The 16822-nt window shown below is 34.2% G+C and overlaps 1 protein-coding gene across 1 annotated transcript in view; it reads right to left on the reverse strand.

Moving 5' to 3' along the window:
• The window catches only part of PCLO (piccolo presynaptic cytomatrix protein), a 360380-nt gene that overhangs the window by 151260 nt on the left and 192298 nt on the right, over positions 1–16822 (reverse strand). The window contains exon 4 of the mRNA XM_042965364.1: positions 6961–7620. Coding sequence (XP_042821298.1) covers positions 6961–7620 — 660 coding nt within the window. The remainder of the gene's footprint in view (positions 1–6960; positions 7621–16822) is intronic.

The following is a 16822-nucleotide window of genomic DNA, read 5'->3' on the forward strand; positions in this document are numbered from 1 at the left end:
CACTGCAAAACCCTTGCTTCCTGGATAACTTTTTTTTTTTTTTTTTTTTTTTTTTTTTTTTTAGACAAGGGAATAATGTGATCAAATCAGAAAGAGTAGATGGAACTAAGAAGAACATAAAACATGCTGTATAAGTTGGGTCTGGTTTTCTCGATTCCATCTTCAAATGGATGTCTGAAGTACTGTAACTTGAGAGGAATATGATCAAAGTATTTATGTGAGGGAGGCATAATTTGGCTTATTTTCTTCCAAGTTTCTAAGTCCCTAGAACTAAAAGATTGGGAGTTTTCTTCTAATTGCTTCAAAAATGTGTCATTACATACTTATTTTTGAGAAGAATATTATGTTACTTGTGATAATATATTCAAACTTAATAAATAGATCCAAACAGTTCTTTCTAAATTTCGTATGTATTATATATAACACATATATGCATTTATGTGCATAAACATCATGGTAGTTTATTACTTATGCATTATTTTCTTCATTTGAATAATCAGAAGTTGAAATTAATTACCCATTTCATTTTTTACATGTAATACAATCTAGAATGACCTCTGAAATTAAATTAAGATGAAAACTCCAGGCATCTATCTTTTATGTGAGAATTTTGTCATCTTAGATGGAGGCAGTGAGTGGGAACAAACATAATTTAAGCACACCTTTTTTTTTTTAATAGCAATGTCATTTTTCAGTTCCCCCGAGGAACACATTTTCCATGCATTTTTCTAAGTACATTTAGCATTAGATTCCATTTCACTTACTTTTACTGTTATTATTATTGCACTTTTCCCATGTATAGAATTATGGTACTTGAGACTTGAGTGTTTCTAAGTCTGTGTATATGAAACAATTACTCAAAACTTTCAGAGGCTAAGATTCATATATTTGTTTACTTACTAACCTAAAACAGAGAGTGGAGAATTCCTTTTCCTTCCAATATTCCACTGCCATTTGTTGACCTAGAGACCAGTCAGAGACAGGCAGTGATGAACTAATCCCCAGGTGAAACTCTTCTGATGGTATCATATCTTGAAGCCTTCTCTAGTGATGGAGAAGGTACAAAGACACACTGTACTGCCAAACTTAGTTCTGCCCTTTCACAAATACTGAAATGGTTAGCCTTTCATACTGAAGGTAAATGGAAGTTTTCTGAACATTACTGTAGTTACCACCTGAATTCTTGGTTAAACTTAAGACTGGACAAAGAAAGGATACCATATTGCTTAATCTTCCCAAGCCATTTATTTCAATGGGCCAAAGTAAGACAACAAATGAATGATCTTTAATCGTTTATACAATGTTAGGGTCAAAATGGATTACTAGTCTGAATGTTCCAAAAATTCTGAACAAGATTAAGTCCATAAAATTCACTGGGACTGGACAGAAAAATCAAATAGTCTCACCTACATGAAAATCCTTTTCACTACAGAAAACCTCATTATTTTTCATCCCGATTATTCTGCCATGATATACAATGACTTATATTTAACTTGAATATTAACCCCTTGGTCATTTTAACCAGAAAAAAAAAAAAAGTTTACGCTAACGGGCATTCAAATTTCGATTTTTATCTGGAGAACTATATAGTGTTTCAGTGTAATATATCAAATGCAGACAAGCAATATTGTTTAAGTATATAGATAAAAAAAAGAACTCTGTGATAGAAATTTTAAAACATTAAACTAAAAAAAGTAAAGAAGGATGTATCTTTCAAATTATTTATTCTACTTGGGGACAAATTTTAATCCCTTTCGACAAACACATTTTGTGAGAGAGGAATAAACAGAGACAAAAAGGTGTGGCCACAGAGAAATGTAAACAATATGCTGTGATAATATGAATGACACAAATGACAAGTGAATAACTAAAATAATATAAATATATAAGAAAGTAAACAACTACATAAAGTATTTAGGATTATAGTGGAAGCTGCTTAGAGAGAAGAATAATTATATCATGTAAAGTCAGTATGGTACAAGTGTCACAGGAAAGAATTATGTGTAGTGTTCAAATGCCATGATTTTATAATCAGAATTGGACTACAATCTTAGCTTTGCTGAATCCCCAGCCATGTGATCCTGAGCACAGGAATTTAGTTTCTTTCAACTTAAAAAACATACAATATTTACCTCATTCATTGTTGTGTGGATGAAATGATCAAGAAAATACTTAACATAGTGCCAAGAATATTGTAAGAGATAAATTAAGAGTATTATTTTGATTTCAAACAAAAACAGATTTAAAACCAACCAACATAAGGCATTGAGCAGCAGAAGCACCAGCCACAAGGGAGAAAAGTGGCCCAGAGATCCAAGTGGGAGGTTGTCAGTTGGGATGATGGAGGGGTGCGGCATTTATGCACAGAGAAGAACTGAGTACAGGTGAAGAGGGCAGAAAGGTCAAACTACCTTCAGGAATTACACAAGGGCGTATTTATTTGGCTGTTGTTCTACGTATCACTTGTGGGAATATTAGGCGTTGCTTACAAGTTATACTGGAGCCAAATTCCACAGGGCTGAGAAAGCCAAACTGAGTTATTTACACAGGAGTCCTGGCTGTGGGGTGCAGAAGCCTGGACAAGCATGCAAAATCATCTAATGGCTACAAGAAGTACATGTGAAGATATATTTTTATACACTGATATAAAAATATTCTCCTAATATTTAATAAGTGGATTGATGCTAATATTCTTTTATTCCTTATGTGAGTTGGTCATCTGTTTTGTGAAAAATCCTGGGAGAAAACTGAGAGTCACACTCTAAGGAGAAATTATAGTGAGGTAGTCACTTTATTCAACCATCTTTAGACTGAGGCTTATTATTCAGTTAGGCAGATCTCTGGCTTTTATTTGCTACTAGCAATTGCACCTGTTTTCTTAGAATAGGTAAGTGGTAGACAAAAGATTCTGGCAAAACAAAAAATCACGTCACAAAGATAATAATAATGTAAGAAAGACACAAACACTGACACGCTTCATATCATTACAAACTTTTCATTAGCAACATTACAAGAAAAAAGTAATGATGACCAAGTTAAATCAGCCAAAATCAGCTGGGCTGGGACCCAGCCAAAAATGCCCGACATTATCAGGAAACTTATTTGACATCTGTATTGACATCTCTCATTGCTAACAGCAAATCTTACCTAAACACAACGTAAGCTTTAGCACAACAGCAAGTGATATTGTGGCACCAACACAGACCTCTAAAATTTTCTGAAAATAAATATTCCAGTACTTTACCAACTTTCAACAAATTACATAATAAACATTTAGAAGCTTTTGATTTTTCTTATTTCATAATAAAAGAAAAAAAAAGCTACACATCATTTGGATAAAATTGGATTCAGTAATATGTACGAAATGATATGGTGACAAATTAAACTGTATTTCTTGTCAGCCAATATTGTTGGAAAGACTACAGAAATAACAGGAAGGTTTGAGAGAAATTTTTAGAACAAAGTAAGTAGCAAAACTTTTGGTAATAACAGAATTCAAGTGTAGATATTTCTAATATGTTCAGTTTATAATACTCACTATTTCTGCTTTAATAATAAAATACTTAAAGTACTACTGTAAACCAATAAGGAAAACTATGCCAAAGAAGTAAGCCTCACAATATTGAATGGTTTAAGGTATACATATTTATTTTTTTATGAAAAAACTGTATATTAGCTACTGAAGAGTGCCTTTTTCTTTGATTGGAATTATTCTTTTAAAAAGGGTAAGAATACAGAGATCGCAGTATACCTGTGAAATTCATTTACTACATCTGTTATAAGGAGGTCAGATTTGGACAGAAGACCTCTGGATTTTACAGATGTGACATATGTTTTGTATACTGATGAGACCTTTATATTTTGAAGAATATATATTTTGTATATTTTGTACTGAGGTAGAGAATAACTCTAAAGTTATTTAAATCACAGAGGTTTACTGATAATATAATAGGAAATTAATTTAAAAAGTTGTAGAATATGAAGATGGGTCTTTTTTGACAAAAATAGGATTATCCCAAGTTTGTTCAACTTTTTGGTGATGACAAGTGGTTATCAGTAATATACCACTTACTAGATGCTATAAAGTAAATGGAATGATGGAGGGGAAAAAAGTATATAGGAGAAAGTAAACTCTGGTTATCAGCAATATGGTACTTATTAAGTACTTAGAAAAAACAAACACTAGCTGTTCTTGAAGAGAATTATGGTGTGAAAACAGTCCTTTGAAAAGAGATATGTAGAAACCATGTGATTATGCTATATAAAATAACATATGTCATTTTTAAAAGCTGTCGTATCTGCTCATTTAATACATTTTAAACAGAATATTTTCATCTGTTTCTAACCCTTCCAGATGAAGAACCCCAGTGGATTTTAAAGCAATTCATTCATGTGTGTGTGTGTGTGTGTGTGTGTGTGTGTGTGTGTGTGTGTGTGTTTTAAATACCGTATTTTCTGAGAGAACAAGAACAAATAACTATTGGTCTCATGGAAGATAAACATTTACCTGTGGAATTTCCACAATTAAAAAATTATTTTCAGTTTCAAACTTAGAGAATAGGTAGCAAGATTTGGGAAGTACAAACTCTGATCCGCTTCTTCCAATTCTGACATATCTTTGTGGATTATCTTTCTTGTTATGGATAGTCATTAGAACTAAATATCAAAATATCAAAATAAGCTTAACTTAGAAGCTGAATTTAAGATAACTCTACCATAAAATTGCAGACCAAGATTTTCAAAAATACTGAAGCACAATCCATGTTCTCTCTAAAGTACTATTATTAATCATATTTTATTGTGATCAAATGTAACTTTATTTAAATAATTATAATAAAAATAATTTTAGTCTATTTCATTTTATTTTATATTTTTGTGAATGTTTTATACTGTTCATAATATATTAATAAACCACTGTACACATTTAATTTACAAATAAGTAACACACATTAAGGTTATAAAATAATATTAAAAGTAGTGATAAAAAGACACAACAAAAAGAAAGTGATAAAGGTGTAAAATAAAAAGTGCATTAACAAAATATCTGGATATTTCTCATTTAGATTCTATTTAGCAAGCAATGGAGAAGCATTAGCAATATCTGAGTGATAGAGTGAAATTACGTGCACCCTACAAAATAATTATGTGACAATTATATATGGAGGAAAGGAGAAAGAGAAGGCACAGTGACCAGTAATTAGATTACTCAAATCACTGATGAAAGGTCATGAAGGCCATAATTAAGAGTGCTCAGGAATAGGAACTAACAGACAGGAATGTGATGAATTGGATGCCAAGAGCAAAGGGCAGGCAGTAAGAAGAAGCCTCAGATCTCTCAGAAGGGTAGTGACCAGGAAGGTAGAGGCAGGTGAATGATGCTGCCATTACCAGAAACAGAAAGTCAGGAGCAGAAAAAGTCTCTAGAGAGTGTAGATAAAATTCCAACATATTGAGTTCCAGTTTACAGGGAGGCTTTGAAGTGGAACATCTACTGAGTATTTGAAACTGCAGATCTGATACTCAAAAGAGGGGAAGAAGGTGCACAGGTAGACTTAAGAATTGTTCATGGGGCTCTCCTAAGAACAAAGAAGACAATACCCAAAACAAAAATGAAGCAAAATACAAAGAAAACCTCCTCTTAGAGAAATGAGGAAAGAAAGTGATACAGGGAGTCAACGTAGAACTCATAAAGTATGATCAGAAAGACCAAAAGAGAACAAAAAGGGAAGGGTTATGAAAGCCAAGGGCCGTTTTACAAAGGGAGAAATGGTAAAAGTCATCAGGTTGTGCAAAGTGGTAGGCTACAAGCAGTAATGGGTGGTGATGGTGATACTACATCTCGGCATAGGATGAAGAATATACAGGTACCTGCTCTTTCTGACTCTGATAAACTCATTTATGTTATGAGGGGAGACCAATGATGAATTATCTGTGAGTGATGCATCATATTACAAGTGATGTATCATATTTTATATATATGATATATGTGATATATATGAGATGATGTATTTTATTTATCTGGTATATCATAGATCAGAGATCGGTTACTAAACCAAGTGTTAAAACTGTAAATGACCAAAAAAGGAACTAAGAGTTGGGATGCACTACAGATTCTAATTAGAGCCCTAATATTAACTTTTAATATTAATAAATCATTTCATTTTCCTTCAAGTCATTGTTATCTGTCAATTAAAATTATTCAACCAAATATGATGTAAGACCTGGTGTAGCTCTCAAACAATCAGAATTCTTCGAAAAATAACACTGCTGTTTGTGCAGATAGTGGTTAAGATGGGTAGATACCCTTAAAAGTTTGCACTAAAGAAAAAAATATATATATATTATTCCAGATTATGCCTGGATTATAAATAATCCTTCAATAGTAAACAAGTAGAGTACATCATATTAAAATCATGTTAAATACTACAATTAACTTTTACAGAAAATGACTTTTGTCCTAAATTTTAGTCACACTTTTTTTTTTTTTTTTGGCAACCACAATTATTTAGACCTTTCAATGGCTGATCATACCTTAAGAGGCTTTCAAGTGAAAAGGAACTTGTTGACTTTTGCTTAACCAAGTGACTAAGTAAATAGAAACTTAAGACACATATTATTTTATGTTAAAGGTAGATACTGATTTTATGTTCATAGCGGAGAGAAGAAGAACCTTAAAGTTGTAAGAAACTATTTTTATCACCCTAAAGAATTTTGGTAAATTATTAGATATGCATAAAAGCTAGAAAAATCAATCTGCTATCTCTGCTTTATTTAAATTAGATTAAGCTGTCAGAATGCCAAATTTGTTCATTTCGACAACAATTGTTACACTTTTCTGAAAGTGCTTTTAACTGAAGGCTCTCACTTCCATAATTAGCAGTAAGCACTCTGTGTACTTTGGTAAAAATCTGTAAGTTTTATATACCTAACAGAGTGCAAAGATAGGAAAACATAACTTACTGTTTTTTCTTTCCCAGGTTCCACCTGATCAGGCTTTGCTGGGCGTGCTGCCTGTGGCTGGTCTTTAATTTTTTGAGGCACCTCACCATCTTCCTTTGACAAACTTGGAGGTGGGCCAGAGGGTTTGTCTTCCATCTTGGTCTCTGGTAGCTTCTCTTGTACAACCTGTGGAGTCACTCTGCCTTCAGACTTTTCCTCAGCAGTTGGTACTTGAGTTTTAGCTAAGTCTTTTTTCTGTTCCTCCTCCAGAGCTGTTTTTGTTCCTGGAGGTAACTTTTTGTCTTCAGTGGGTGGCTTTTTTTCTTCAAGAGGGGGCTTTTTTTCTTCTGGGAGTGGCTTTTTGTCTTCAGGGGCTGAAGTTTTGTCTAGTTTACTCTCTTGTTTGTGGTCTGTGGTCCCCTTCGGGACAATCTTTTCCACTGATGGTACCTCTTTCACTTTTTCTGGAATGATTTGTTCAGCTTCTGTTTTTACTTCTTCTTCCTTCTTTTTCACTTTTACTTGAGTAGGCATTGCTGTTTTCTGAGATGGTTGTTCTGGAGGGACAGGCATAGGGGAGGCTTTTGGTGCTGAAGGTGTAGGTGGCATTTTGCCCATATCTCCAAGCTGTCCTGATATTGCTCTCTGGGTTTGGCAATTTAAACAAAGCCATTCTTGAATCTGCAAATGAAACAGCAATGAAGAGATTAACTATATTATAACGCACCACTTTGGTTGCATATACCAAGGTTAACATCTGGTGATTTCTAGTTGCTTTTCTGTACAGGGAGAAAGTAGATTGTTTTCCAAACCAATGAAATAGAGACTTCTAAGGAAGACTGCAAAAAGACTATTTATAATCTAAAAATATGAGGAATATTTTCCTCATATTATTTTCCATATTAGAGATTGGCAATTCATTCTCTTCACCATAAGAAAGAATATATATATATATATATATATATATATATATATATATATATATGGCACTAAAGATGGAGCCATGGAATGTGTATATATAAATATATATATATATATTTATATATACACATACATACATACTTTTTTTTTGGTGAAAAATCTACATTTGTTCCAAACACCGTATTTTTGAGCTTGGTGGCTTTAAAATTAGTATTTCCATCATATGTTTACACAAAACTATTAAATTTTATGGTCATTTTCTTTTAACTACAATTAATCAAGAGCTCTTTTAGGACTTAATGTATAACCTCCTATCTCTTGACGTGGGTCAAATGTGCCCCTATCGACCAGAGTAAAACTTCACAAGGTACATGAAAGTTTTCAAGAGTCACCTGTACATAATTCTCTACCTGCTTTAGGACTAAAAAATAATTTCATTCTTAATAATATTCACATTTCTTATGCAACTGAGCAAAATGCAATCACTGGCTCAAGCGGTCTGATATCCCCCAGGGTTTTTTGAATCGCTGAGTCAAACAGTTTGCTATATTTCTGCTCCTCAGTGTAATCCATAGGCCACCTGCACCAATCAACTGAGATGGTCATAAGACATGCAAATTCCTAGGAATTGCTAAAATTGTTTTAACAGGATCCTGGACTGGGACAAAGATCTGCCTTTTCAATACACTGGTTAATTCTTGATTGATTCTTTTGCAAGCTGAATTCTGATAATCACTCTCTCTTAACACATACAAATGATGGCATGGGAGACTGATTATGTTAGACTAATAATATTGCAGAATTTCTGCCCTATTGATGTATGTTGCACTTTTTCTTACCTTATAGCTATTATAATGTAAGAAATAAAGGCTATATATGTAGATTCTAATGGTTACATTTAATGAATATCTATTTTGTAAAGACTACAGTTGGAAGTCACACAAAGAGTACTGCATTCATATGCTGCACTGTTTTTTTTGAGAAGTTCAATTTCAAACTGCTTTTCATATCGAATCACTCTTTCTAGTTACATTACTTAAATTATTTAGAGACAAAAATCACTTACTGTTCTAGAATATTATCAGGGATCTAAGTTTTATTTCTTATTTCAGCTTCCAATTTTTTAGATATCTAAATAATGGTGCTTAATAAAAATTAGTGTTTTGCAATCTGTAAGCTATTATAATTCTTATTTGCTTATCTAAAGAGTAAAGACAAAAATCAGTTATTTACTTTTTATAAGATGTTGTCGATAAAACATCAGTATGCATTATGGGTTCATTTGCTTTTTGTGTGTATGATCATCCAATACCAATTCCCTTCTTAATTTCAGTTCTAAGCAGCTCTAGAGTGAACTGTGGCTTCTTTATATAATAACTTTATATAAAAGTCTTAAGAAAGAAACTGATTTGATCCCTTATGTCAAATACAAAAAGCTCCAGCCCTTGTGCTGAATAGTCCCTAGAGAAAGCAGTGCCATAATACCTACAGAAAATCAATCTTAATCCATGCTGTGGTTTTAAAAACCATTACTCAGTTGAGCCACAGTTTAGAATATTTTCATTCAGAACCTGACATTTTCTTTTTAAACAAAAGCAGACAAAAATAGCTGCATCACTGCTGTTTTGTCACATGGATTCTAAAAACCAAATGCAGGTGTGTGTTAAGCATTCCTATCAGGCCTTGTCCTAATGCAAATAAGTTAGGAAGTTTTTAATATAGCAGGAATACAGGTAACATTACATTGCAAATTTTTATCAACTATAATAATGTGATTATTTTATTTGAGGTTTTGGAACAAATTGTTTTTACAAAGTTATCATCTCTTATTTTGATACTGCAATGGTATACAGCTCTTGTTAAAATGAAAATAAATGAAATAAAATAAAATGAAAATAAATGAAATTAAAATGAAAATAAAATGAGGGGCACCTGGGTGGCTTAGTCGGTTAAGTGTCCGACTTCGGCTCAGATCATGATCTTGTGGCTGGTTCGTGAGTTCGAGCCCCACGCCAGGCTCTGTGCTGATGGCTGGGAGCCTGGAACCTCCTTCAGATTTTGTCTCCCTCTTTCTCGGCCCCTCCCCCACTAGCGCTCTGTCTCTCTCTCAAAAGCAAATAAATGTTAAACACAATTTTTTTAAATAAAAAAAAAAAGAAAATGTATTGAGAAAATAAGTAACTGACTATTTCAAGGTAGTATACTCATTTTCATATATTTGAAATTTAGGTAATGGGATAAAAGGTACAACCTATTTGATCTATAATGTCACATAAAATGCTTCATTTTCCCAATTTAAAATAATGTCTGATAAACTTAAACAGTGATAACCCACATGACCACCGTCTGAAAGGCAAAGGGAAGGCAATAATAGGGTCAGTCTAAAAGAAAAACCATCTTATCCTGAGAGCCTGGCTGGCCAGTTCAAATTTGTGTTTTGCTTACACTTCCATCCATATTCAGTTAAACCTGATATTTTTATACTTGGTGTCTCAATTGCATTACTGATTTGCATTTTAAGTAAGATCATAAGGACAGGTCTAATTCTTTTGACTTTACATTTTGTCACCAAAGTTACTTTGGAAACTGATGTTACTATCATGTCAAATAACTACCACTTATGTATCTATTATGTATCTATTTATTCTATTTATATCTATTTATATGGAAAACGGAAAGCATATAATGCTTTTAACAGGATTGTCTAATGAATCTGCATAGAATATAAGGAATTTGATAATTCATGAATCACAAAGGAATATTTTTCACCAATTAGAAAAGCTGAATTGGCAGCCTTATACATGTGTCTCTTCTCTGCAGCCCTAGAACCAAAATTAGAATGCCAGCAAGTTCTGCAAGCAGAGGACGTTATAATATCAGTAAGGAACTAAAAAGGGGGGAAACTATTGTAACACCAAAAATTGTATATTTCTTTAAACATGCAAATTTAAATTTTATTTATTAAAAGGGGATAAGAAAAAGCAGCAGTGAGGGTAAAATCGAAAGCAGACATGAGAAAAGCAAAGCTGATCAATTTTAACAATGAGTAAAAATGAATTTTCAAAAAAGTTCATTTTGGACAGCATGGGTTATTGTCATTATCATATCATCATTAAGTACAAACACAGTTACTAGAAAAACTGGCTTCACAAATGATAATTTGGGAAATTTTCTACAATCACATAAGATGTCAAAAGCCATAGTTCACTTTTTTTTTTTTTTTTTTTTGCATTCTTTACCAAAAATAATCCCAAGGATTTTTGTTATCACTGTATTCAGAGATTTAATTAAGAAACATTACATGTCTAGGTCCAAAATAAAATGTCGTCTGCCCTCCTAGTTCCTCAACAGCCACACCATTAAATACTCATAATGCTACAAAAGGCCATATTTCATTCTTTCTCATTGTCACGTAGTATTCCATTGTGTATATAAACCACAATTTCTTTATCCATGCATCAGTTGATGGACATTTAGGCTCTTTCCATAATTTGGCTATTGTTGAAAGTGCTGCTATAAACATTGGGGTACAAGTGCCCCTATGCATCAGTACTCCTGTATCCCTTGGGTAAACCCATGGGGGAGGGGAAGGAAAAAAAAAAAAAAAAAAAGAGGTTAGAGTGGGAGAGAGCCAAAGCATAAGAGACTGTTAAAAAATGAGAACAAACTGAGGGTTGATGGGGGTAGGAGGGAGGGGAGGGTGGGGGATGGGTATTGAGGAGGGCACCTTTTGGGATGAGCACTGGGTGTTGTATGGAAACCAATTTGACAATAAATTTCATATATTAGAAAAAAAAAATACTCATAATGCTTCTAGTCCAGTAGCAAACTGGAGATAAAATAAGCAAGATGCCTAAATTATACAAGAATTCAATGCAAAAAGTATCACTGCCATATATGACTTTTACCACCTGAAAGGATTTTACCACACATAGCATTAACTCCTTCTGTAAATTGAAAAAGACAGGATTATTCATATTTTGCCTTAAGGTTAAATATCAAAAGACTTACTGGTTTATCTTTAAATATTTGCTTATAAAGAAAGACAATCAGAAAATGAATATATGTTACATACTATGTAATATATATTTATATATACTAAAGGCATTTATATCATTGAGTTTCTTGCATAGAAAATACAAGAAAATACATAGAAAAATATACAGAAAAATACAGATGCTTATGGAGCCTTTTTTTTTTTAAACAGAAGTCATCATTATGGATCCTGTCAGATCATTTCCATTTGTTTTACTATGTTTTTAAAATACAATTTATTCTCAGTATTATGTAAGTATAATAGTATAAAACATAATAAAAGTTTTTAGCCATATTATTAAATGTATTCAATAAATTCAGAAGACTCTATACTATGAGACCAATCACCTTTTTATTCAGCGTTTCAACATTTATAACCAGGATAACAAATTCATATCCAAGTAGGAAAAAATTCTGATAAGCAATTAGCGAATAAAAAACAACTCCATGTTGATCACAACATACTAGAATATATCCAATTGTCAGCTGGTACAATATTAATAAAATGCATTTATTTTAACATCAAATCATCAGGGCTTATTCAAAACAATGCTCCACAAATCCATTAATCTTAAGAGGAAAGTAGAAAATGAAGGCAATAAAAACCCAGAAAAGGGATGCTGCTATGCTACTCAGCATTTTTCCATCAATAAGCAATTTGCTTTATGTAACATTTCAGCTGTAACTATAGCAACAATGCCATTAAGGAAAATCTCAGAACTCCAGGCCTGCCTATTTATTTTTCTAAGTATCATTTCTGAAGCATGATAATAAGACCTGCGGCAGGTTGAAAGTCGGCCTTAGACTTAAAATGGCAGAGCTGTGATGGCCGCAAACCATGCATCAGCACTGGTATTTGTACCTGGGAAATCTCAGCTGCGTCTTAACGTGAATTTTCATGAAAAGACCAATCTTACCAATTTGGAAGGTCAGATAGTTTCCATCGATGAAAGTATTTAAGCAGAGATTAGGTGTCCCCTACTCAGAATTCTGTGAAGGAAAACCAAGTGATCACAGGAACTGACATTTAATATCTTTGAGTTTCCAGCCCACTATTAAGTTTTTGAGTCAACGATAAGAATTTTACATAGGTTTCTGTGTGTTTGTTTATTCAGAATGTTATTTTTTTGAGCTGAAAATTATGCTAATAATCTGGTTAGAAATCACTATTTACTCTGGGAGAGAACCAAAGCATAAGACACTCTTAAAAACTGAGAACTGAGGGCTGATGGGGGGTGGGAGGGGGGGAGGGTGGGTGATGGGTATTGAAGAGCGCATCTTTTGGGATGAGCACTGGGTGTTGTATGGAAACCAATTTGACAATAAATTTCATATATTAAAGAATATATATATATAAATCACTATTTACTCATTGGCAGGTCCAAAAACTGGGAAGCAAAGTTACCTGAGACTTTTATCACTGGTATCAGTCTCACCTGTAGTCTTGGATTAAGTTGTTCTTTTTACCTAAAGCCCATACATTCTTACAGTTCAAGTTGAGATTCTGAAAATCAGACTTTTTGTTTAAATTTCTAAATTTATTTCTGTTATCTGTAAAAGAAAAAAGGACTGAATTCACAGTTGATGCACTGTTTTTTTTTCAGATTACACAATCAGTTGCCAGACTACACAATGAGGGTATTAGAAATCTGATCATTCATGAGACTGCACTTTACAAGTGTATGCAGTGAGGTATTTCTGATATTTCCATTCTTATTCTGTCCCTCCTAAAAATGGATGAGATGTGTCAGCTCTTCTTCTTAGTATACTGCTTTTGGCTAGAATGCATAGCTTCCTTAGTATTTTTGTTCCCCTTACAATCAATGAAACAAAACCTCGTATGCAAAATACATAAGTGAATGATTGATTGGGGTTATTCCCCATTTATTTTCTGTGTGGGTATAAGAATCATATCGGAATGTATTGGAACAGGGGCACCTGGATGGCTCAGTCGGTTAAGCAACAGACTTTGGCTCAGGTCATGACCTCGCAGTTTGCGAGTTTGAGCCCCACATGGGCTCCTCTGCTGTCAGCACAGAGCCCTGCTTCAGATCCTCTGTCCCCCCCCCACTCTGCCCCTTCCCTGCTTTTGCTCTCTTACTCTCTCTTTCTGAAAAATAAAGATTAAAAAATTTTAAAAAAAGAATGTATTAGAACATAAATATTCATATGAAAACTAAGAAAAAACCAAATAGGCTAAATCTTAAATATTAATTTTCAATGAAATTCTGACTTTGAAGGGTAAGAATCAATAATGAAACCTAACAGAATATTGGGTGCTGTTAAGAACTTGTAGTGGGGTTGTCCTGCCTGGGTTGAAATTTATCAGTGCTCATGTCCCTACTCACCTTTTCTTTTATGTGGATGTTTATTTCTATAAAACCCCACACTCCCATATTCTCACACACAAACTCTCTATTTCACTCATTTGAAGCTCTTAGTGTAAGTTTCTATATAATGTAAACTACATTAACAGATATTTCCATAAATAGCAACATGCCAACTAAAATCATGTGTATTACACCAGGGAGTAAAATTATATTTAGATTATAATTGCATATTCTCATTGGACATTCTTTTTGTGTCCATTTTTCTTTGACTAAACCAGGATCATTTTTCTAGTCACTTTCTCATCATAATTCATGTATATTTTTCTAAACCAGGAAAGTGATCTGAGCGTGATGTTTTAAATAGCATTAAATAAATAATATATAAATACACACATGCATAATTAAAATACCTCTCTATTATATTAACACAGCTTTGACAGAACTTGAAGAAAATAGGGCGCTTAGTTTCCTTTTAGAAAGATATGTATATATTTACATTTATGCAAATATGTGTATTGATTTGCATGGATAAAAACAACACAGGGCGGGGCACCTGGGTACCAGGGTGGCAAAGTCGGTTGAGCATCCAGCTTCAGCTCAGGCAATGATCTCATAGCTCATGAGTTCGAGTCCTGTATTGGGCTCTGGGCTGACCGCTCAGAGCCTGGAGCCTGCTTTAGATTCTGTGTCTCATTCTCTCTCTGCCCCGCTCCTGCTTGCACTCTCTCTCTCTCAAAAATAAACAAACATTAAAAAAACTTAAAAAAAAGAACCACACAAGGCTCATTTCCCTATATTGCCTGCCTGTCTTCCTTCCTTCCTCCCTTCCTTCATATCCCTGCCTCCCTTTCCCTCTCTCTCTCCCTCCCTGTCTCTATCTTTGTATCTGTACAGAGGGAAGCAAGAAGAGTGAGCTCAGTACGACTACTGCTTGATTAACAGATCTATCCGATTTGGGTTCAGTCACAGGGATTAGGGTAACTGATCTCCCAGTAGTGTATATAAAGGACAACTCCAAAGACACAGCTGTTTTCTCACTAGTAACCAAAGATGCAAACTTACGGGTAATCATACATAATTACTGTGTTGGCTTTAGCTAACTCAGCTCTAGCAAAAAAGGAAGGCTTAAAGAGAAGGCTTATCTTCGGATTCATGTCATTTCTATTTGTGATTAAGTGTTCTAGTGCACTACATTCTAGGCTGATAGTTATTTATATGTCTAGTATAAAAAAATAACCAACACTTTAAAAAATATGCCATGTGTTTTATACGGTGACAAGTTCATTTTTTATAACCAGTTCTCATCCTTCTGCTTTTATAAACTTGTATTTTATTTTGTCCCTATTATAAGAGGTGTACATTTATTTTGCATGTTAGTTATTACATCAAAGCAAAAAAAAAAAAAAAAACCTTTCAAGGCAAACTTAGTCAACAGTCAGCACTACAGTCCATGAGTAATTGAGTTTTATAACAAATTTTGAAGATTGTAACACACTTCATCACAGAGGAATTTTGTTAAGATTACACAGCTATATGCATTTGGAAGTTAGATTATTTAAAGCACACTGCAGTTGAATGAAATTTGTAGAACAGTTTACAGGATAAACAAAAACCAGTCCCAACTTTTAAATTTAAGGATCACTGTGGATATAATATTCAAAGACAGCAGAATCCCACCAACTAGGGAGCTTGACATGTATACGAAGGGGAGGGGTTGCACCAGACTGATGGGATGATGGAGAATGCAGCAAGGTGGCCGGGATAGATTGGGTAAGCGGTAAGCCCTTCCACAGTGCAGTAGAACGCAGTGCAGGACTGGAAACGCTTTTTGCAGGGAAGAATCAGTGTGTTGATTTTGCAAGGTATAAACCCGCCTAGGAAAAACTCTATTTACAAAAATTACCTTTCCTAGTTTCCCATTATAATGCAGCGCTACAGACATTCTGTGTGAGACGGGGAGGGCAGCAGCCAAGCAGCAGCTATGAGTGCTTTTTACAAGCTCAGAAAGTTGGGACGGGGTCACCAGGGACTGTTGTAGCTCACACATGTCACTTACTGCTTGGCTTCGGACAGCAGGCAGGCATGCAGCTGCTCTATTTCCCTCCGGATTCTTCTTCAGCTTCTTCTTTAGCTTTCAGGATGAGACAGAATAGACAGGGATTCTGGCCTGTCCTCATGGGTTCTAGCTTGTCTGTTCACCCCTATTTTATTTTATTTAAAAAAATTATTTTAATCTTTATTTTTGAGAGAACGAGCAAGTGAGCAGAGGAGGAACAGATAGAGAGGGAGACACAGAATCTGAAGCAGGCTCCAGGCTCTGAGCTGTCAGCACAGAATCCAGTGCAGGGCTCGAGCTCATGAACTGAGAGATCATGTCCTGAACTTAAGTCGGACCGAGCCACACGAGCGTCTCTCTGGGGAGACTGAGCCACACAAGCACTCCTCTGCTCACCTCGGTTTTAAATTCATCTTCCTTTCCTCTGCCTGCCCTTCGTCTTTCAATCTCCAGTATGTATTTCAGCAATCACTTACCCAGCTCCCACAACTGTTTTAGGGTCAAGTCCCTGAAACAAATCTCTTATTATAGATTCTATACT

This window comes from Panthera tigris, chromosome A2 (assembly GCF_018350195.1).
Source record: "Panthera tigris isolate Pti1 chromosome A2, P.tigris_Pti1_mat1.1, whole genome shotgun sequence".
NCBI lineage: Eukaryota > Metazoa > Chordata > Mammalia > Carnivora > Felidae > Panthera > Panthera tigris.